This window comes from Pipistrellus kuhlii, unplaced genomic scaffold, assembly GCF_014108245.1.
Source record: "Pipistrellus kuhlii isolate mPipKuh1 unplaced genomic scaffold, mPipKuh1.p scaffold_m20_p_4, whole genome shotgun sequence".
Taxonomy (NCBI): domain Eukaryota; kingdom Metazoa; phylum Chordata; class Mammalia; order Chiroptera; family Vespertilionidae; genus Pipistrellus; species Pipistrellus kuhlii.
In genome coordinates, this window is record NW_023425540.1 from 28,790,652 (window position 1) to 28,814,957 (window position 24,306).

At 35.7% G+C, this 24,306-nt stretch overlaps 1 protein-coding gene and 1 non-coding gene across 8 annotated transcripts in view; both read left to right on the forward strand.

The window, feature by feature from the left end:
* Window positions 1–24,306, forward strand: part of IPO11 (importin 11) — a 90,162-nt gene that overhangs the window by 2,829 nt on the left and 63,027 nt on the right. For 6 of the 7 annotated variants that reach the window (XR_004982916.2, XR_004982917.2, XM_036409714.2 and 3 more), the window contains exons 2-11: window positions 4,889–5,032; window positions 6,449–6,549; window positions 9,413–9,485; window positions 11,238–11,441; window positions 16,180–16,312; window positions 17,321–17,379; window positions 18,384–18,432; window positions 20,071–20,141; window positions 23,112–23,304; window positions 24,011–24,163. Coding sequence is in view for 5 of the 7 variants with exons in the window: in XM_036409714.2 (XP_036265607.1) it covers window positions 4,895–5,032; window positions 6,449–6,549; window positions 9,413–9,485; window positions 11,238–11,441; window positions 16,180–16,312; window positions 17,321–17,379; window positions 18,384–18,432; window positions 20,071–20,141; window positions 23,112–23,304; window positions 24,011–24,163 (1,174 nt within the window). In the remaining 2 variants the exon portion in view is untranslated. The remainder of the gene's footprint in view (window positions 1–4,888; window positions 5,033–6,448; window positions 6,550–9,412; window positions 9,486–11,237; window positions 11,442–16,179; window positions 16,313–17,320; window positions 17,380–18,383; window positions 18,433–20,070; window positions 20,142–23,111; window positions 23,305–24,010; window positions 24,164–24,306) is intronic. The other variant, XM_036409713.2, reaches the window with a different exon arrangement.
* LOC118703976 lies at window positions 6,887–6,991 on the forward strand. Its single transcript, XR_004983217.1, has one exon. It is a non-coding gene; the product is annotated as a U6 spliceosomal RNA (small nuclear RNA).

Below are 24,306 nucleotides of genomic sequence, written 5' to 3' on the forward strand. Positions count from 1 at the left end.
ACATCTCTTTTTTTAGTGAAACTGATTTGTTTTCCAGCAGGTATTCACTCAACAACAAACATTTATTGAGTAATGGGCAGGCAATCCAATAATCTTGTGTGTCTTTAGTAACTACTTTGGTTTCCTTTGGTGGTTATTAACCCACCATCTGTCTTCCTTACTCTTTCCTGGATAATGTTACTTTCTACCTCAGAGAGGAAATGAAGACATTGGTGGGAACTTCTTGCTTTTTTCGTGTTTCATCCTCAAACTGTCTATCTCTACCTGTCCATCTTTAATTGTGCTCTTAGTTTTTTCTCCTCAGTAACAGTGTTTCCTCAGTGATTCAGTTTGCTAGGACTGCCATAACAAAATACATTGGATTGGGGGACTTAAACAACAGGAATTTATTTTCTTACAATTTGGGAGCCTGGAAGTCTAAGATAAAGATTCCAATGGGATTGGTTTCCTGGCCCTCTGCTTGATTTACAGATGACATCCCTCTTTCTGCCTCTTCTCATGGTCATGCCTTTGTGTACTAGAACCTCTGGTATCTTTTACTTTAATGAGGATGATAGCCTAATTTTACCTTAATTCTTCAAAAATCTCATCTCTAATATTGAATATACCAGAATCTCCTCCATATCTATTTTGGGGGAACACAATCCATAAACCTTGGTTAACCCCCCCCCCCCCTTTTTTTTCTGTGGATTGGCACTAATTTATCAGGATTTAAACCCTCATCTTAAATTCTCACTCTAGATTCATCTTCAGTTTTATCTGTAGTTATTTCCTTAAGTTTCTTGATAGTTGTCCAGATTCATTTTTTCCACCTCCTTCTTAATTTTTCCTTCAATATATTGAAGACTGGAAATCCACTTTAGTCACTGAATTAATTGGGGATGATGGTCACCATTGATCTCTTCGTTTTGAAATGAACTGGAATCTTTTATATCATTTGACATTTTGACTAGCTGTCCTTCTTTGAAAATGCTCTTAGGTTTCTGCAACACTGTGGTCTCCTTATTTTTCTCCTATGTCTTGACCATTCTTTCCTTGGTTTATTTTTCTGTCTTCTCTGACTACTGGGATATTTATTTCACTACTGCCTCTCCCCACTTTCCTTGAATGGTCTCATCCCTAATGACTTCAATTGCTTGCTATCTATATTTTGATGACTCCCCAATCTGTCGTTTTAGGACATACTGCTTTCCAATTCTGACATGTTGGTGTCTTAAGAAACTTAAACTCATATAAAAAATTATATATCTCAAACTTTCTGAAGTTGCTTTTCTTCTCCCTTCTGTGATTCTTAATGTACCACTCAGTTGAAGATGCCCAGAATCTTAATTTTTTCGTTTTATTCCCCTATATATGCTACCCTTTCCCTGCTTAACTCTCTAATTATTATTATTTAAAAAAAATAATTTTATTGACTTTTTACAGAGAGGAAGGGAAAGGGATAAAGAGTTAGAAACATCAATGAGAGAGAAACATTGATCAGCTGCCTCCTGCACACTCCTACTGGGGATGTGCCCGCAACCAAGTACATGTCCTTGACCGGAATTGAACCTGGGACCTTTCAGTCCACAGGCCAAGGTCTATCCAATGAGCCAAATCAATCAGGGCAACTATCTAATTATTTATCAAATCTTGTTGTACCTCTTTCATCTTCCTTTTCCCTTTGGTTGCTATCTTGATTCAGATTATCATTATTATCTACACTTTTGTATAACCCCCTAAATAATTTCCTTGCTTCCAAGGATGTATAATATCCCTCTCCACCCTTCCTTTTTCTGTAGGCAGATTGTGCAGTTCTGCAGTCCAACTTTGCAGAGTTTCAGATTAAAATTCAAACTACCAATCCTAGGAAATAACCTTAGTGACTTGGGCTTTGCTTCCTTTTGCTTTCACCTTCTGTTGTTTTCTGCATCTTATTTTTCTGTCATGCTTAACTATTTACAATTCTAACTATTTACAGTTCTTCAGAAATGTTAAGATTCTTTTCAAAATTGAGACATTTACATGTTTGTCTACTAGACTATATACCTGACAGGCACCCAACAGCTTATTATAGTGCTTACTAGAGGCCCTGGGGGCGGGCCAGGCCTTGCCACAAGCCTGCTGCCTCAGTGGGCTAAGGGAACAGGGCGCTGCCATCTTGTGGCTGTGGGTGCTGTCCTCTTTGAGAGCGGGGCAGTCAATTAGCATATTCCCTCCTTATTGACTGTGGGTGCAGCCATTCTTGGGATGGCGTGAGGGTTAATTAGCATACTCCCTCTTTATTAGATAGGTTACTATATATTGTAATTGTCTTTTTTTCCTCTTTAGATTTGACTGCAAAGACTCTCTTATTTGTCTTTCAGAGTAATGCTTGGCCAGTAGAAGCTCTTTAATTGTTGAATGCAAGTTTGTGACTTATAGACTCTGGAGGTTAGAGTGGACTTGAAAAATATGTGTGTGTGCCCTAGCCAGTTTGGCTCAGCGGATAGAGCTTTGGCCTGTGGACTGAAGGGTCCCGGGTTTGATTCCAGTCAAAGGCTTGTGCCCGAGCTCGATCCCCAGTAGGAGGAATGGGGGTTGTACAGGAGGCAACCGATCAATGATTCTCTCTCATCACTGATGTTTCTTTTTCCCTCTCCCTCTCTTTCTGAAATCAATAAAAACATAAGAAAAAAATTATGCATGTGCGTGTGTGCCCCCTTATTACCAGTTTATATTCTGGGTTCATTTTTGTGCCTTTATACAACTGGAAGCAGAGATTGGGATTTAATTGAACTCATTTATTTAACAAATACTTATTCATCACTTTAAAAATAATTTTAAAACGTGTTTTCATTGATTATTTTAGAGAGAGAGGAAGGAAGGGAGAGGTCACTAATCGTCATCTTTTAAGCCAGATGAAGTTTATTTCCACAGTTACATTTCAATGACTCCATATATTCTCCCCCTGTTCTTTGTTGGCATCACTGTCCTTTCCAGAGAATTCCCCAGTTGAGTACTATATAGATACTGAATGTGATCCTTTTGGGTTTCTGATGGATTCAGAGATCTTTTTGACAGTTTCTTTAGGAACCTGTTGTGGGAGAACATGGTAGGTTTGTGGGTGTTTGGGAGTCGATGGTGTGGTGAGGCCATTTCGTGTCATAGTAGGAAGAGCTGGGATCCCAGAGAGCTGGTTATGGGGCCTCACTCTGCCTCGTGTACTACTCTGCTACACCACCTGGGAAGCTCTCCTATAGCTGTACTTCCTCAATGAAACAGTGATATTAGTCCACATGCCAGATTTGCTCTTACAGGTTTGTTTGGGATCTTTACAACAATTACTAAGATTTATTGATGTGGTGTTTTTAATAATCCATTATAGGTCTGTCATCCCTGAATTAAGTTCTTTTTGATGATGCATTTAATCTGCAGTTTAGGAACTGATTGCTGCTTAGAGCTTTTCTTGTAAGTTAATTAGTGCTTAGAAATGTTTCCAGCAGAAGTTTATGAAAGATGGTTTGTTTCTCAGACCTAACAGCCCTATTAACTGAGCCACTCATAGTAGTGCTTCTGCAGGGGGAAATGTGCTCTGGGTTCCAACTGTTATTTTCGGAACTTATTTTTCACAGTTTGTTTTAATGATAAGAATATTTCTGCTTCCCACCTCAATCCTCCAGGATGAAACAAATCAGTTAATTAGCTGTCACATGGTTCCATGTGAAGTACTAGATTGTTCAAAAATTGTATCACTGAGAAGAATTGACCTCCAGGCAAGTTGGCTTGAGGATCAGCTGTGTCTACGATGGGAGAACTTCTAGATTCACACTTATGGGGCAAGACTTGCTTCAGTGGGGTTTTGGTGCTCACAGAGTCTGCCCCTTGAGTGTGTCCCTATGGATCTGAGGAGTTGTAATCTGGATGGTCCCACTCTGACCCCTGGGTACACTGGCTCTTGGATCTCCAAGGAGGTGCAAATTTAGCCTCTGCCTGAGGCCACCCAGCAGGAGCTACAGAGAGATCTGCAGATTCCTCATCTTAGTTTGGGGTTTGGAGGTGTCCAGATGAGGCCCAGCTGTGAAGCAGGGCAAGTTGGTGGGGGCCTTGGGCTTTCTTTTGCAGGCTCTGGGGCTCTCTAACCCAGATGCAGTTTGTTAGGTAATTTTAGGTTGCAAAAAGCCAGGCCATTCATATGCAAAAGCCACTGTGCACAGCTTGGGTGGGGCGCGGTCCCAGGGCAGAGTAAACAGCAATGGCTTCCCATCAGCCCTGCCTTAAGAGACTCCCAGGCCTCAGTGTTCTGCGATAATTGCTGCAAGCACCTTTGGTAGAAAGTTCCCCTCGAGTTCTGCCCACTACCAGACAGTCCAGTTTCTCCCCATATGAGTCTGGGTCCCCAGAGTCTGGCCTGGAACTGGAGTTCAGAGCAGTCTCCCTCCTGCTTGAAAAAGCCCACCACATACTCTGTTGCCAGTGCTCTCCATACCCCTGCACTTTACTTCCGCACCTCCTCTGAGTCTCAGTGTGCTTTTCTCTTTTCTTCTAGCTGTAGAATTTCCACTCAGCCAATCTTAACTGTGGTTCTGGATGATGTCCGATTTGTCTTTTAGTTGTAGTTTTAAAACGGATGTGCAATAGAGCAATTTCAGGTGTTTACCTATGCCACCATCTTTGTTTCTCTCCAGATATTGGCTATTATTTTAAAACTTGAACTTTATTTTTATTTTAGCTGGCTAGAATTGAATTATGGGAATTTTAGGTAAGTGTATGGGTGGTGCATAGAAAAGATAGAAATTCAGTAGAAACATGAAGGAGTAGGTGAATGATTGAAGTATAGGAGTAATTCAGAACATTGAAGCTCTTTCTGTGTTTCTGTTGATTTTTTATGTATAATGTACATTCAGATATGTTAATTTATCATTGCCAGGTTTCCATGGATCTCAATAGTGCCAGCACTGTTGTTCTTCAGGTCTTAACACAGGCTACTAGTCAAGATACTGCTGTCTTAAAACCAGCTGAAGAGCAGTTGAAACAGTGGGAAACACAGCCAGGTTTCTATTCAGTGTTGCTGGTAAGTTGTTCAGACACCATAATATTAACTGTTCTAAAAACCCACTTATATTGGTGTATTAGTTAGTGAAACTGATCCAAATTGATGGCTACCATTACAGTGCCATTTACTACCGTATTTTTCGGACCATAAGACGCTCCAGACCATAAGACGCACCAGTTTTTAGAGAAGGGAAATGAAGAAAAAAAGATTCTGAAACAAATAGTGTCCTAAAATATTTTATGTGCATTAAAACCCAACATCACAGTCATAAACACATGTAATCAACCCTGTAAAGTAAACAGCAGCATTTAGAACCATTTTAGAGCTGGGCAAGCACACAGAGACCACACAGAGCCGGGCAAGTAAAAAAACTTTTTTTTAAAAGTATATGTGTAGGCTATATTTGGACCATAAGACGCAGGGACTTTTTCCCTCCACTTCTGGGGGGGGAAAAGTGCGTCTTATGGTCCGAAAAATACGGTATTTAAGGGCATGGCTCTTTGAAAGTGTTTAAGAGATATTTGTTGATGAGTGAATAAATAGGATATTGGTAGGGTCTGCTTAGAAGGTTACACTACTGATGTTGTGTTGGGGGATTTGGGTACTGCATTTACCTACCTTGCCATCTTGACTGGAAGTTCTATGACTTTTTAAATTACAGTGTAAATAGTGTTTTTACTGTTCTTTTTATTTTCATACACATTTATAATTATCATTACACATTTTTTATAATTTTATTTTTATAAAAAATTAAAAGATCACAGAACATTGTACTTTTCTCCTTTATTTTTAAAATAAAATAATGTTGCATTTTATTTAAAATAATGTTGCATGGTTTAGCTTGCACAGTCAATATTAAGGTCTCCCACTGCTTTGAAAAATGAGGATTATCTATATTAACACAGTAAGCAGATATTTTGAGTGCTGGTTAATTTTGAGTTGAAATTGTTCACATCACATCTGCTTTTATGTAACTTAAAAATGTTCTGCTATCAAACTGAATTTGTAAACACTTGTTTTAATGAGAATACTTTCAAATAATTTGTATCGTAGCATTTATTAATAACACAAGGTCTTTCACTCCTTAGAATCTTTGAATTTATGTTGTCAATACCTCTATTTTTATTTTTTTATTTAGATGATTTGTGTGTGTGTGTAGATTGTGACATATAATGAGGTTTATTTTGTTTTACATTTATTAACAAATAAACATACTTAAGAATAGAATAATGTAATGAATCTCTACTTATCTATTACTAGGCTTAAATAATTAGCATTCCACTAGCAGGTATACTTTCTTATATGAATTAAACTATAGGTATTTAGAAAATAATATGTATATGGTGATATAATTTAAATATCTATTTATATTTTCTTATATATTATACTTTTAACTTATATGTTTATTCTAATACTATGTTTTTTTATTTACAGAATATTTTCACAAACCATGATTTGGATGTAAATGTAAGATGGCTGGCTGTGCTGTATTTTAAAAATGGAATTGATCGTTACTGGAGACGTGTAGCACCTCAGTGAGTTTCATCACTCTCCCCCTCCCAGTGTAGTAATCCTTTTCAAATTCAGGGAGGTATTGGATGTGTCTGTTAATCTACATTCTTTTTTTTTTTCTTTAAAAAAAAAAAGTATATTTTATTGATTTTTACAGATAGGAAGAAGAGGGATAGAGAGATAGAAACATCGATCAGCTGCCTCCTGCACACTCCCTACTGGGGATGTATCCCCAACCAAGGTACACGCCCTTGATTGAAATTGAACCTGGGACCCTTTAGTCTGCAGGCCTATGTTCTATCCACTGAGCCAAACCGGTTTTGGCTAATCTTCATTCTTTATGTGAAAGAATAAGTTTGTGTTTACTTCAGCTGCCCACATATTAAAATTGGAACCATGCTGAGAAGATTAGCATTTTCCCTGTGTTAGGATGACATGCAGCCTAGTGTAATATTTTTTTTATATTTAAAAGAAAAAAATAAATGTATTACTTATTAAAGAAGAAAAGTGTTCTATATAGTTAATTACACATCAATATCCATATTATTGCTTTTTTCCATGACTTTTTTTAATTTTGGGGAAGGGTATGTGTGGCTTTCTTGGTGGTCTACTTTCAAGGATTTCAAATTTTATGGGCACAAAACAAAAGGTTGAGTTGAATAATTCATGTGGGAATTTTTATTTTTATTTTTATTTTTATTTATTTATTTATTTTTTTTAAAGAAGTATGAGGTTAGGAGTTTGAAAAAAAGTCATTGAGAAGGAAATCCTAGGTCATTTCTGAGCCAGCTAGATGTTAATTCCAGTTTGTTTTGCATAATTTCCTTTTGGGAATAGGATAGCATGCATTTGTAATCTCATCAGATTCAGCTGTAACTGCTCTTTAGGTGGTTAAGTGAACATACGTCTCTTGATAATGAATACATGTTATGTAATTGATGGACAGGCAATGCAAACATGACCCTGGAATTTATTTGTTAGAAAATAGTGAACCTTGCTGAAGAAGTAACATAGCCTTTGTTCTCCAGTAGATGGCACCATAGCTCTTACATTTATAAGGTCTTAAAAAAAACAAAAAACTTGTCTGAGTGTATTTCAAAGTACTTACAAAATATGCCCTTGAATAATATTGGAAGCAACTCGAATTTTTTTAAGGCTGCACTTAATAATATATAGTAGTGTAAAGCAAACTTACCTTTTTTTATTTTAAAATAAATTCATAATTTTGAGAGAGAGGTGATGAGAAACTGTATTTTTTGATTTATTGGAAACAGTGCAGCAGCACAAATTTTTTTACTGCTTGTCCAGTTAAATTTTAGATGCTTCCTAAATTGATTTTGTACTGGTTATATGAAGAATATGGTTATAACGAGTATAAAAAGTTTTTAAAAATTACTGTAAGGGAGAGTAAATTATAATTACATATTTCAGATTGTACTTTCACATAAAGAATTAGAAACTGGAATTTACTTTAAATTTAAAAAATTAATAGTGTTATTGTATGGTATTAAGAAGCTAAATTCCAAGCTATCTTTTCTGGTATAAATTAAGATGCAAGCTCTAGGAAAAAATCCTTCCTTGTGTATTTTTAGCTTGGTCTTCTTGGCTTGAAGGTGCATCACTTCAATGTCTGCCTCCCTTTTCACATAGACTTCTTCTCACGTGTCTCCTCTGTATCTTTGTCCAGATTTTCTCTCCTTATAAAGGGCACCAGAGCTTGGATCAGGGCCACCCTAATCCAGTATGACCTCATTTTAGCTTGACACATCTGCAAAACCCCAGTTTCCAAATAAGGTCACAGTCAGGTTATTGAAGTTAGCACTTAAAGATGTCTTTTTTGGGGGACACAGTTCACCTTAACAGATGCTTTAAAACTTGTCTTTAATTTTCTACAACTTTTATGGCTGGTTTTATTGGGATGATTCTTCTGCCAAAATGGAAAACCTTAAAATGAGGGATTTAAAATTTAAATTTTAAATAAACAGTACATCCATATAGTTAAGAAAACAAAATGCATACCATTTGTCTCATACAGCGAATATTCTCCATCTCTGTCCTTTTGCTATCTAATTTCCTTCCTCATTTATAGTCAGAATATTGGTATTGTGTTTATACTTTCCAGATATGTACAATGAAAGATTTTTAAACTAGTTGATTTCTAATAAGTCTTCCATCCCAAACATTCTTTGATTACTGATCCTTTCCCCCATAGAACAACTGCAATCAGATTTTAAAAGGAAAGTTAGTGGAAAACAAATTTTTACTTAGTTTTTTTTAGCGAACCATATTTTTTTGTCTGTAATTATTTTTACATCAAAAGCAAACATCAAAATAACACATTCATTATGCTAAGAGAAATATGCTAGTCAGAGAAAGACAAGTACCATATACATATTTCACTCATGTACAATCTAATGAACAAACTAAACTAACAAGCAAAATAGAGACACACTCATAGATAGAGAGCAGACTGACAGCTCAGGGTAGGGCCTGGGGGCTCATAGGAGTTAAGCAAAAGAGGGGGAAAAAGGAAGAATTCATGGACAGGGACAACAGTGTGGTGACTGGGGTAGTGGGAGGTAGAGTAAAAGAATAAATTGATGGAAAAAATAAAATAAAGAAAAATTATATTCATTACTGTGGATTTGTCTTATATTCTATGGCTTACTAATTTGTGCTTCTTATTCAATTTTGAAGGAATTTTATGCTTTTGAATTACTTGATGTGTCAGCATACAATGGAAATAATTTTTTTTATTTACCAAAACAATCAGGAACACATTGTTTAAAAAGCTTTTTATTTTAAAAATTCATGGAAGTGCTTACTTGCATTTTTTGTTAGGAAACATTATCTTACATAATAAATACATCTTTTTTTTTTTTCCAGTGCTCTTTCAGAGGAGGAGAAATCTACATTGCGTGCAGGGCTAATCACCAACTTCAATGAACCAATAAATCAGGTTAATAAGAAAATGAATGCTAATTATCCTTTTCCTTTCCTTAGTTTTTGCTTCTTTTCAAACTAATTTTGTTTCTTGGCATTAAAAAGAAAATCTATTACATAATGTCCATTTGTGATGTTTATACACATTTCTCTGTTGATTTTTGAATTTTGAGGTCCAGTTCTAGCTGTTAAGAATTTTGGCTAGATTTGGCATTTAATTATTTAAAACACAGAAGTCATTTTAAGACATACTTTTATGCATTTTAAACTTCCTCAGCTTCTTTAGCTAATATGGAAAACAAATGTCTCTGTATTTGTAATCTTACTGCAGGGAAGTTAAATTTAATGATTTAGATGATCCCATCTATTTGTAAACTATAGGGTGATTTCATGATTTTGTCTATTTCATCCATCACATTTTCAGTTCTTACTATGTGGGGGATAGATAGTAAACTATACAGTTTTTTTCTTTTATAGTGGAATTTTTCTTCTCTAAGAATACAGTAAGTTTTGCTTATGGATACACAGCACCCTGTATTTGGTCATGTATCCAGTATAGTTTTATCTCAGCATGTTTAAATGATTGCATTTTTTCTTTTATAAGTTCCTTAAGGAAATGAGGGAAGATGGAGAGGAATGGAGTAACTCTTACTGGGTCAGGAGATTATTAGGAAGAATTTGGGTGATCTAGAGGTAAATCATTGGTTAGATGTTCTGTCAGTTAGCATTTGAGAAACACTGATTTGAACTAATACCATGATGTAAATACCTAATATTTGATGTTCATTTCTATTCTTAAGTCAGTGGTTCACAAACTTTGTAATCCCAGAAGTTCCTTATACTGCCAAAATAAAATCCTAAAGGGTTCTATTTGTTGATATTTACTGTATTAGAGACTAAAACTGAATTTTTTTAAAAAAAATTATTAAATAAAAATAATAAAACAATTACTTTTTAATAGAAATTTAAAAGATGAACAATAGCTGTTTTTCAAAGCAATAGATAAATGAATGAGAAGAGTTGCATTGTTCTGTACTTTTACATATCTCTTTAGTGTCTGATTTTTTAAGAGTAGCTCAGTAATTGAGCATCAATCTATGAACCAGAAGGTCACGGTTCAATTCCTAGTCAGGGCACATGCCTGGGTTGTAGGCTCAATCCCCAGTTGGGGGCAACTGATCAGTGAGTCTCATTATTATTATTATTATTATTATTATTTTTAAAACATATTTTATTGATTTTTACAGAGAGGAAGAGAGAGGGATAGAGAGTTAGAAACATCGATGAGAGAGAATCATCGATCAGCTGCCTCTTACACACCCCCTACTGGGGATGTGCCTGCAACCAAGGTACATGCCCTTAACCGGAATTGAACCTGGGACCTTTCAGTCCACAGGCCCCTCTATCCACTGAGCCAAATTGGTTTCGACAGTGAGTCTCATTATTGATATTTCTCCCTTTCCCTTCCTCTCTGAAGTCAATAAAAACATTTTTAAAAAAGATGTCTACATTTTCATATCTGCTTCTTTATTTACTCTGTTTGCAGTATATTATTTTGGTAAAAGTTATATGAAGGAAATATGTTATTGGGAAAGGGAGGAACTCACAGACCCTGAAAGGATTTTAAATCACCCACTCTCCACCCATGTACCAGACTTTGAGTAGTTGTTTTATGAAAATGTTATTCATTTTGTTCAAATGTGTAATAACCAGAAAGGTAACTTTTATCCATTGCTTTTATTTCTGATGATTAATTTTCCCTCTCCAGATCGCAACTCAGATTGCAGTACTCATTGCGAAAGTTGCTCGATTGGACTGTCCCAGACAGTGGCCTGAACTGATTCCCATTCTTATAGAATCTGTGAAAGTCCAAGATGATCTTCGGCAGCACAGAGCATTACTTACCTTCTATCATGTAACCAAGACTCTGGCCTCTAAACGTCTGGCTGCTGATAGAAAACTGTTTTATGATGTAAGTGATTTAACATAATTTGATTACGAAAACCATGCTACTTATATAAAACCATTTATAATTTTACCTAAATGTTTTACTGAAAGGTTATGAAATTTTCCCAATGGACTTAAAAAAGTTCAGGATAATATGTAATAGCTGACAGATTGTAAACTGAATAGTGACTGACCATAAGACCACTTCACTGACAGTGAGGGGAATTGGTTGGTAAAGAACAGTCTGAAGACAAAGCAACAGGTTTGAGGCTGCTGGGGTAGTTCAGATGAGATGATGAACCTCTTAAATGAAGCAGTGGTAAAGGGAATATACAGAGTTGAAATTTAGGAAGTTAATATTGACATGCCTGGTTAATGGATGGGCAGATGTAGGAAGGAGCCTGACATAATTGAGGGGCAGTAGTCCTTTGCTTGTTTTAGCACCATTTTTTGAAAAGACTCCTGTCTTTGTTCATTTGCTTTGGTACTTTTGTATTTGTCTTGAACTACCAAAACAGCGATTTTCCCATTGTTCAACCTGATGTTTTGGACTGTACCATATAATAATGGTGAGTCTCAACATATTTTTAACAGTATTCTTGCTTTTTTTGGAATCCTTATTTTGAGGATAGTGCTTGGGAATCTGCATTTGGCTCCCAAGGTGATTCTTTTTTTAAAAATATTTTTTTAATTGATTTTTTTATAGAGAGGAACAGAGAGGGATAGAGAGCAAGGAACATCGATAAGAGAGAAACATTGATCAGCTGCTTCCTGCACACCCCCTACTGGTGATGTGCCCTCAACCAGGGTACATGCCTTGCCCAGAATCGAACCTTCGGTCTGCAGGCTGATGCTCTATCCACTGAGCCAAAGCAGAGCACCTCCGGTGATTCTTATGTAAACTTAAGTTTAAGTCAGAACCACATTATGTACTTTTTATTTATTTTTAGTATTTTATTGATATTTTCCCCCCCTCCCCCCCAAGAGAAAGGGAGAAGGAGAATGAGAGAGAATAGAAAAATCTAGAGAGAAACATGAACAGCTGCCTCCTGCACATCCCCTTCTGGGGATCAAGTTTGCAACCCGGGCATGTGCCCTGACCAGGAATTGAACAGGTGACGACCTCTTGGTTCATGGGTCGATACTCAAGTGAGCCTCACTGGCCATGCTGCCCTCTTTATTTTTAACCCAGTTTCACTTTTTAGAGGACAAACGTCTTCCTTTGTCTGATTCAGAAGAGTATTGGTTACCTCAAGTTCGCTTTCTGCAGGGTTAATTCTTCATACGTTTTCTTGCCTTTCTTTTGCAGTCAGTTCTTTCAGTAAAATTTTATAAATTTGTTGACAAACCATTAAAAGATTTTCTTCCTCTTTAAGTAATCTGGTGTGCCTTGATCCAAAAATAATGGATCAAACTTCAGTTTTCCAAGTTCAGACATCAGCTTTATTAGATTTATTCAGTTCTTAAGTCAGAAGTCCTAAAATCAGGCTGTCACGATGGCTGTGTTCCTTCTGGCACCTCCAAGGGTGATTTCCTTGCCTTTCTAGCTTCTATAAACCACTTGCATTCATTCCTTGGCTTGTGGCCCCTTTCATCAAAATTACATCACTTCAACCTCTATTTTCATCCTCACATCTACATTTATGCATTTGTTTTTATATTGGAAGTTTTTCATATAAAAGTCAAATATGTAGAATATTCTGTCTTATAGTTATTCGTTACTACCCTTCTATGGAAGCCTTAATTTTTAGTTTGGTTTTCTCAAGTTGTATGCCCCAAATGTGTTGCCTTAGTTTTCAGGTATAATTTATATTTAGCCTAGGCAATCTCTACAGATTTTATTTTATCAGGGACCTTATTCTGGACAGCTTTCTGACTACTTCAGCTTTCTTCTATGTTTCCTTGAAGTATGAAACTCACTTTCATCCCTTCCGTTTGTTCCCCACCTCTTCCCCCCCAGGTGAAATACATCCTTCTTTAATCCTTTGATTTTATTATTATTAGAATGTGTACGACCCTGACAAGCAGTGTGATTTATATGTTCTTGTCTCTAAATGCTCAATATGAAGAGGCTATTTCCTTTCCATGTAGAATAAAATATAGGTCTACCCAGCATCTTGTACCTGTTTCCAGCCCAATATTTCTTACATTGTGCTGAGTTATAATTGTTAACATTCTGAGATCTATTACATTATGAATTTTACGAGAGGACTGTAGCTTTCATTATAACCCTACTCTCAAGCCCAGAAGGATGTATCTAAGTGGTGGTTCTCAGTAACTGTTTGTTAAGTGAATAAACAATAGAGAAGGGATACTTGTTCTTAGATAAAAGTTAGATTTCATAGTATAATATTGTGTAAAACTTAAAAAAAATAAAAAAAAAGGAGTTTGGGAAGTATATACAAATTTTAATATACCTGGAAAAATATTTCAGCTTAGAACCTTTCATTTTGGAATGGAGTTGAACCTAGAAACATGGAGCATAGTGTAGCTTAGGAGAGCAGTCTTGTCTGATGCCTTGGGGCACAAGATGTGTAATTTAATTGAAGGTAGTGTTTGTGGGGAAATAAAAAAAGCAATTTTGCCAGTTAATAAAGTGTCCTCTGTTATTTTGGTAATCTGAAATACAGGAAAACTTTCCTTTAAATAAATGTTTAGCCTGTCTGGTATTGCTCAGTGGTTGGAATGTTGACCCATGAACCAGGAGGTCAGGGTTCGATTCCTAGTTAGGTCACATGCTTGGGTTGTGGGCACGATTCCAAGGAGGGGGTGGACAGGAGGCCGCTGATCAATGACTCTCTCATCGTTGATGTTTCTGTCTCTCTCTCCCTCTCCCTTACTCTCTCTGAAATCAATAAAAACATATTAAAAATGTTTACTGTAATAGTTGTAATCTACTAAATTAGTTTTCCACACATACATGAAAAAGTAATCTAGTTGCTATTGCAAAGTAGTGCACTTTGTACTTAAAACTGCTACCTGCTGCTCAATGTGTCCCAACAGTTTTTATATCCTGTTTCCCTTCCATGTTAAATGAAGTTCTTTTCAGGGTGACAAATTACAAAATCAGCATTTGAGAGAAAATTGTTTTGCAGTGACAAAATTGAGCTTGTTTTGACACAAAAAAGGAAATCATTTTCTATAAAATAGTATGCCTTTCATATAAACCTGAAGTAAAAATTTTGACATTTTTGGTAATTACAATTAAAGGATTATTTGTAGTTTGTTTTTTGATTTACTTTGTACCTTAAAGTAAATTTAAGGTACAAATTAAATTTAAGGTACAAAATTTAATTTGTACCTTAAATTCCTTATGAAAGCAAGGGAATTTAAGGTACAAATAGTAATTCTAATGTAATTATGAATGAATTAACCAAATAATATCTAGTAGACATGACATGTAACTGACCAAGTATATGCTGTAGTAAATAAAGTAATCCAAACCTAAGAAAAAATTAAAGATCTTTGGAGAGCATTTTATTTCACTTATTTTTAGAGATATGGGTTAAAATTATGAGAAGCTCTATTTTCCAATGAAGAATGTTTCTTTGTACTGAGCAGCTTTGGAATTTTGAGCAAGGCACTTAAACTTTGATTCTTTAAAACAGGCGTCCTCAAACTTTTTAAAGTGGGGGCCAGATCACGGTCCCTCAGAGAGCTGGAGGGCCGGACTATATGAACTACTAATTCCTACTGTAACACCTCGGCTGCGCTCACTGCCCAAAAAACCTGGCGGGCCAGATCAGACTCCTCTGCGGGCCGCAGTTTGAAGACGCCTGCTTTAAAATCTCCTTTCAGTTCTAAAGTTGTAGAATTTATAGACTTTATTACTTTAGATTAACCTATATAAGCACCATTAAAGTTTTGAGGTGGAAATCTTATAGCACAATTTCAATACAGATGTTTGTGTTTTTAATCTGTTTTTTCCTAGAAGACCTTTGTACGTTTAGTTTTATTCCTTATTTTATATTTTCTTGGCGTAGAGCTAAATTCTTGACCTACTTATCATATTAAATTCTTTGCTATGCACCTATTTATTCCTATGCCCCCTGACTGGGAATCAAATCAACCTCTGTTTTTATGTAGTATGCTAATAATAACTAGTGATGGGCACTTTCATCTGATTTTTATTTAAATAAAATGGCCATGTAGGCTCAGCTAGATTGATCTTTGACCTTGTGGGAAAAAGGTGAAAATACCAAGGAAATTGGTTCTGCCTCAGTCTGGAAGGCAGAGGCTAACTGCTCCTCAGTGTGAGACTGAGTGTAGGCTTTAAATAGCAGTAAGTGTTAGAAAAGCAGCCTGACAAGCAGTGTGGTTTGTATGTTCCTGGCTCTAAATGCTCAAAAGCATGATGAGTAAAACTGGCAGGACACAGATATTTGACTCCTTTGTATTTCTTAGTATATTGACTTATCTGATGCACTCAGTGATAGTCCATAAATCAGTTTTTTAAACCTAGAGGCAGAAAATAAAAAGCATAAGTAGATTATATCAGACTATAATGTAGGCATTAGGCTTAATATTGTTTCAAGAAACTAATATAGGGTGTGTGTGTGTGTTCATAGCAGCAGCCATGTAAACTATTTATTGCTATGGATTTTGGCTTTAAGAGTTTGAAACTTTGTGATAAATTACTCTTGACTATTGCAAATCTCATGGGAAATGTGTGCTCAATTTAAAAACTGAAATGTATTACTATGTAGGCCTAATTGATTACTGACTTATTTAATGTGAACAAATTTGTTGATATTTCTTTGCAGTTAGCTTCTGGAATTTATAATTTTGCCTGCTCTCTGTGGAATCACCACACAGACACATTCCTTCAACACATTTCTTCTGGCAATGAAGCTGCAGCTCTAAATTCATTAGAACGAACTCTACTATCATTGAAAGGTGCTGTTAAACTTGATACGTTCATTTTTGAAATGACATACCTCGAAATGGTCACCAAATAGTTCTTCTGGGTGGATTTTTTATTGCTAATGTCACCAAGAGTATAAGATTAATTTCTCCCTCAGACACAAGGAATTATTTATAGTTTGTTTTTCTTTTATGAGAATAACTCTTTGTACTCTAATTGATGAAAGTGTACAGTAGTTTATGTTTTGGGGTTTTTGTTGTCGTTGTTAATCTTCATCTGAGGAAAGAAAGGGGGAGAGAGAATCATGGATGTGAGAGAGAAAACATCAATTGGTTGCCTCCCCACTGTGCTGGGCCCGGGTCAGGGATTGAACCTGCAACCCAGATATATGCCTTGACTGGGAATGGTACCTTCAACGCTTTGTTGTGCAGTCCAGCAGTCTAACCATCTAGCGACACAAACCAGAACTACAATAATGTTATATTTACAATAATGTTATATTTACATTATTGTCATCTCATGATTCTGAGTACATTCTTTTTAGAATTTTGCTTCTACTTTACATTTCTCATGCATGTAGTACTAAGGGCTGCTACCCTTATTGTCATGCTAACTCTCTTGTCCACAAGGCTTAGTTCAGCTCTATTTCCCAGCTCTTTTCCCTGAGAATTCAGGGTATATCTTTTTTACATGTACTTCAGGCTCATTTAGATTTTAGATGGTACCTGATGGGGTATCATCTTGACTTGTATTTAGCCAATGTAGCCTAAAACAATGAAACTTTTTGATCACTCTTAAGGCATAGTTTAAAGTTTATGGATTAGAGGTAACCTCAATTTCAACCTATAGGAGTTATTACAGGTGAGAACCACAAACAATTATAGAAATGAAATGAAATTGTGCAATATATTAATATATTAAGATTGTAGCCTTCAAGCTTGATGAGGTTTTGTGATTCTAAGTTTTTACTCTGATCATGATTTTAGTAGGATAAAATATGAAAAAATAAAATGCAAATAAAGCTTGGTTTTACTTTTCAGTTCTGCGTAAGTTAACTGTTAATGGATTTATGGAACCTCATGAGAATATGGAGGTGATGGTAAGTGGAAGAAGTAATTGGTTTTTTTTTGTAACTTTAGGAAAATGTTTGGTATTTTCCTAAAAACTTTGAAGCCTGTTCTTTTTACTTAGCATTCATTTAAGTGTTTTTACTATGTGACAAGGTAGTGTTTTTTAAAAAAAATTTTGTGTTAATTATACTTTTATATTTGTGGTTTGTTTTCACTACATTAAAGCAGCTATTGTGTGAAGAAGAGGAAATAGGCCTAAGTTAGTTCTCAAGATGATATTATACATTGAGAGTGTTCATTTGAATCTGAATTCAAGTGAACTGTGAATTTGATTGCATTATAACATTACCAGTTGTGTCATATTTATATTCTTGATATGCTCCTTTGTCTGTTTTTGTATATTTAAATGATTTTTTTCTTCTTATAACATCTATACATTCTCTTTGCAATCAATTAAAAATATGTATATAAGGGAAAAACCCCATTCTTGGTAAGCCTAAGTTGTGATGTATATTTGTTATTACTAGAGTGTCATCTACTCTCTGTATGCAAAAGTATATAACTGCATTTCTTTCCTCCCAAAACAAAATGGGATTATATTATTCATACTCATATATATATTAGTTTTCACAGTGAGTTTAAGTCAGCTAAATTATTGCTTTCTGTGGATTGCTTTGGAAGGCGCAGGTGCACAGAAATTTTTGCAAAATTTTGCAAAAATCGGGTCTTTGGGTCTACTCAAGTTTTAACCAGAGCCTTTTTATTTTATTTATTTATTTTTTGCATATTGGTTTTGTACTGTCCAGGGTTTTAGGTATACATTGGGGGTCGGGTTTAGGGACTTAATCCCTTTGGATAAGGGGTTTACTGTAATTACTTTCTTGTATTAGACTTGTTTTTAATAGTGGGATATTTTTTACTAAGTTTTAACTTTTTAAGATGACTTGATAGATATGTTTTAGTATCCCTGAAAAAGCATAAGGTACATTTTTATTACAGAATAAATGAAGACACTTTAAAAATTATTTTCTAGGGTTTTTTACATGGAATATTTGACCGTCTCAAACAATTTCTGGAATGCAGTAAGTACTTCCATGGTAGTATTTTTTACAGTAGAATCCTTATTCATTAATATCTTCTGCTCTGCACTTGCAAATCTGGAGAGAGGCTAAAACGTTGTGCTGTGATAATTCTCTAAAGTTATATAGAAATCTGAGCTTTGTTTTCATACACAAGTCATCTTATATTGAGGAAACCTTTTAAAAAAAATTTCATTCTGTGCTCATTACTTCTGTTTTTCTACTGCAGACATCCACAACAGTTATACATTGAATAGATAATCATTGTGTAGATTCTCTGCAAATGTTTAGACTTCTTATAGATTCTGTTGCTTTTAGTATATTTTACATATAAATTTCCTTAAATTGTACTTTCATTTTGTAAATTCCTTGTTTATTTACCTTCATTTGCTTACCTTTAGGACACTTTCTAATGCAGTACCCCACAAAAAAAGAATTTATCATTTATATTTGTGTTGTATTATACTGGTGGTCTGTTATCCTTTTCTCTTCCCTATAACTGTAAGCATCTTTGCTTATGATACACACACACACACACACACACACACACACACACCTTTTGTAGGCACACACAAGTATGTATATCCTATATGTGTATTTTTTGTTATTGTTGTTAATCCTCATCTGAGGATAACTTCCATTGATTTTTAGAGAGAATGGAAGGGAGGGGGAGAGACAGAGAAAGAAACATCTGTGTAAGAAAGACACTTTCATTGGTTGCCTCCCACATGTGCCCCCCAGATCAGGGTCAGGATTGAGCCTGCAACCAAGATATGTGCCCTTAACCAGAGTCAAACTTGGGACCCTTCAGTCCATGATCTTATGCTCTATCCACTCAGCCAAACTGGCGAGGGCTGTATGTGTGTATTTTTGAGGACTTATTATCCTCAGAAGGTTTCTTAGTGTACTAACCTTAGGGAATTACTGATTGTTTTTATGTCGGTCTTTTCAGTTTAGTAAAAGCATTGTTGAGTCTTTGCCAGTCACTGCTCTGGATACTGCGCATACAAACATAAATATGACAGTACATATAATATAGTTTATTTTTTAAAAATGATTACTTTTCTTGGCCATCTTCATGGGGGAAATAAAAGAGAAATAAATGAGGCAGAATATGAAGAGTATTATTTGAGATCAGTGTAGTTCATGGGCTGATGGACATTATTCTGAATATACAAAAGTTTATCTGCCAGGGAAATTATCAGAAAAAAAAATGGTTAGAGATATAGGAAAAATAACGAGTATGTGCTAATTTTTAAATGCTTTGTTTTTACTTAATGCTGCTTGAAAAGTATTTTAGCTATGACTAATTTAGATCTTGAAAATGGGACTCATGATTCATGGATAAAATTGTTACCCTTTTATTTTTAAAATGGGTTCAATTTATATTTTAGGATTAATTTTGTGAAATAGGGCACTGAGGATTATTATGTCTCTTAAGTGCAAATCTTGGCATTGCTTTATAAAAACTTTGTATATAGTACATTTGTTTAGAGTCAGGAGTGCACAATAATGAATTCTTAATGCAAAATAAGCAGAAATATATGATAATATTTTTGCTAAAAGTTTAATCATTGTTTTAGTTGTGAATTTATGTAATATTATAAACTTGTACTAATATATGAAATGTATTTTTAACAGGTAGAAGTGTAGATACAGATACTGTATTTAGAGATAAACTGGAAAAGACCATTATCCTTTTTACTAAAGTGGTAAGTTTTCTTTTTATCTTAATTGTGTTTTTCAAATAAAATATACGTATGAACATTTAGCTAGGAAAGTTATGTTTTTATAAGCATATGTTTTGACTTTAGTGTATAGTAACTTATTTTCTGTTTATAGGAAAATTGAAGAAAAAAAAACACCTTTCTATCTTGAAGCCTATAATAATTAAATTTATATACCATAAATTATAGTAGATGAGTCATCTTGATGTAAAAAAATGTATCTTAATAAAGTATTGGAGAAGTTGATTCCTCTAAAGCTCATTATTCTTAGGTCCATTGGAAAAAGCAGAGATAAAGAAGATAGTGTAGCCAAAACCAGTTTGACTCAGTGGATAGAGCATCGGTCTGTGGACTGAAGGGTCCCAGGTTGGATTCTGGTCAAGGGCATGTACATTGGTTGTGGGAACATCCCCAGTAGGGGGTATGCAGGAGGCAGTTGGTCAATGTTTCTCTCTTATCTATGTTTCTAGCTCTCTATCCCTCTCCCTTCCTCTCTGTAAAAAATCAATAAAATATATTTTTTTAAAAAGAAGAAGATAGCTAAGCAGGATGTAGATAAAATGTAGCAGGCAATATAATATTAGTAAGTCAAGTGACTGATTAGCATCATATTGAACATCTTTTGAGCTATCCCACATAATAAAAGCCTGATATGCTAAGTGTCTGGTAATCCACTCAACCAATCAAAGTGTAATATGTTAATGATACGCTAGGCTGCTCAATTGCTTGCTATGACTGCACTGACCATCAGGAGGCAGACGTTCCGATTAGTAGGTTAGCTTGCTGCTGGGGTCTGGCCGATTGGGACTGAGATGGGCTGGACATGCCCTGGAGCCCTCCTGAGGTCCCACCCCCGCTGGCTAATCTCCTGCATCCCTCCCTCGCTCCCCGGCCCTGATGGTGCACCAGTGGAGTCCGTGGTCTAACCTGTACCCTCGCCCAATCTGGTCTAAGGCTCCCCCTCCCATCTCCCCCCGCAAGTGCACTGGGCCTCTAATCCATTATAAAGCTTCCCAACAGTCTTTCCCCTATTGATTTGTGCAGCCATTGGTGATCATGGCCTAAATACATTGTTTGATGAGGGATTACAAAATGATGGCATTCTATGATTCTCTTTACATTTATTAGCTGGAATCCTATATAATAAAAGTGTAGTATGCAAATTATCCCTTTGACCTGGAGTTCTTCCAGGAGTTTGACCTGGTGGCGGGGCTGGGCGGGGGCAGGGAAGGATTACCTGGCCAGCACCTGGCAGCCGGCAGTTGCTAGGACCCATTTTCTTAACTGTGCAAATTTCATGTACTGGGCCTCTAGTTCTTCTGTAAAGAAGAAATCTCTCTTATCAACTATTTAATGCAATGGTTCTCAAGTGACCTACAGGTTGAGAACGGCTAGCAGGATCGCCTAAGACCATCGGAAAACACAGATATTTATATTACAATTCATTAACAGTAGCAAAGTTACAATTAGGAAGTAGCAATGAAAATAATTTTATGGTTGGGGGTCACCACAACATGAGGAACTGTATTAAAGGGTTCGGCATTAGCCGAAACCGGTTTGGCTCAGTGGATAGAGCATCAGCCTGCAGACTGAAAGGTCTCAGGTTCAATTCCAGTCAAGGGCATGTACCTTGGTTGGGGGCACATCCCCAGTAGGGGGTGTGCAGGAAGCAGCTGATCGATGATTCTGTCTCAAAGATGTTTCTAACTCTCTATCCCTCTCTCTTCCTCTCTGTAAAAAATCAATAAAATATTTTATAAAAGGGTTGCAGCATTAGAAAGATTGAGAACCACTGATTTAATGCATCAAAATATAGTTCATGTAGGAAACGCAGGTAAATTTTTTTATTTTTTGCTTTTATCTGTTACAGCAGGTCTTTGAATAATGTTGTTTTGTTCAGTGTTGTTTTATTTATAACTAGAGGCCCGGTGCACAGGATTTATGCACAGGTAGGGTGGGTTCCCCTTGGCCCAGCCTGAACCCTCTCCAATCCAGGACATCCTTCTCACAATCTGGGACCACTGGCTCCTAACTGCTCACCTGCCTATCTGCCTTATTGCCCCTAGCTGCCCCCTCCGCCAGCCTGATCACCCCTAACTGCCTCTGTCTGTCAGCCTGATCGCCCCTAACTGCCCCTCCCTCCCAGTTGGCCTGGTCATCCCCAACTGCTCCCTCTGACAGCCTGGTCACCCCTCACTGCCCCTCTCTGTGGTGGCCTGGTCACTCCTCACTGCCCACCCTGCTGGCCTGGTCACCCCACACAGCCTGCTGGTCTGTCATTTGGTTGTCCTTCGCTAACCTCCCTGCCGTTCTTGTCACCCCATGCAGCCTGCTGTTTGGTTATTACTGTGAGGGTGTTGTGACCAATTTGCATATTACCCTTTTATTAGTATAGATGATGAGATGCTGCAGCTTATCTCTTGTTTTATTAATTAACCTATGGTAAAATGGGTTTTGTTATTTATTTCTCAGAACCTGTATTGATAATCTTAAGTCAGAACTAACTGTACTTTATAAAGGCCTGATTTGTATATATTTACAACTTTTGCATTATATTTAGCCATTATTAACAAATTAAGTTTGAAGTAGATCTATTTTGAACTCTACTAAAAATAACAGAAAGTGCTAATTATGGCATATCTGATATAATCCACATTATGTGATGCAACTCAAGAAGTATATTATAAATATATTTTTAAAAAAATTTAAAATCAGAGCCTTAAAATGCAAATGTAATGATTTTATGGTCTGAAGAAATAAAACTTTGAAAATTAAAAAAAAAAAGTATATTATGTATACAACATATGTATTACATATGAAACTGCACGTACACAGATTCCCACCAAGGTTCAAAACTTGCCAGATATTTACTAGCAAAGTTATAAGTTGTACTTATGGATGATTATATGCCTATATTAATTTGGGAAAAATACATTTTAATTTTTTTCTTTATAGCTTTTGGACTTTTTGGATCAGCATCCCTTTTCATTTACTCCTCTAATTCAGAGATCTCTGGAATTTTCTGTAAGCTATGTATTTACAGAAGTTGGTGAAGGGGTTACATTTGAACGATTCATTGTCCAATGCATGAATCTGATTAAGATGATTGTCAAAAATTATGCTTATAAGCCATCCAAAAATTTTGAAGGTAATGCTTACAAGTAGTTTTACTTTTTTCATTTTCTTATTGTAATTAAAATGTGAAATACATGCTATTTTTATGTAATTTCCTTGAATTTATCATGTCTGAAAAATAAAATATTGCTGTGACATGAAATAGAGATAAGAATTAGAGTCTTACATGAATGTCAGCTTTTAAAATGCAGTTCATTTAGTGAAGTTTCTTATGTAGTACAGTAGAAGAGCAGTGGAAGCCCAAGGACTTGAAGATTACAATAACCACTGCAGCTCATGATGTAGGCTGTATTTATTAGTATAATTACAAATTATCTCTGACTTTTTCTAAGTGGTTACTTCCAGATAGGCTATGTTATTTGTTATTTTACTTAGAATTCATTCATGTATATGTATACCAAGATGAGAAAATCTTGGGAGAGTAGAGCGAGAGAGATAAATAAGTCACTTCAGTATTGTGTGATAATATAGCATGATAGTACACAAGCTATAGTGGTAACAAAGAAGCAAGACACACGTGTGAACAAAATAAAGTGTTTTGTGGTGTGTCCATAATGAAAAAGAAAATTTATATAGCACTGTATTTTTCCCCCCTAAGGGTGTATTTTATTATAATAATCATTATTTTTCCTAAGAGTGTATTTTAAAATTTGTGTTACATAATCCCACTTGGGTAGAATTTTGTCTGTACAATTAACTTGGAAATTTTATTTTTCTAGATAGCAGCCCTGAAACCCTTGAAGCTCATAAGATTAAGATGGCATTCTTCACATATCCCACTTTGACAGAGATTTGTAGAAGATTAGTCTCTCATTATTTTCTGTTAACTGAAGAAGAATTGACAATGTGGGAAGAAGACCCAGAAGGCTTTAGTAAGAATCACTTCTTTAGTTTTCCCATGGCTTTTCTCCCTTTCATAAGTAGATGTCATCTATTTAATTATTGGTATAGATTGTTTTTTTAATATGCCGCTTTTTATCTGATAATCTTGGTTTTTAATGAGTGAGTTGTCCAA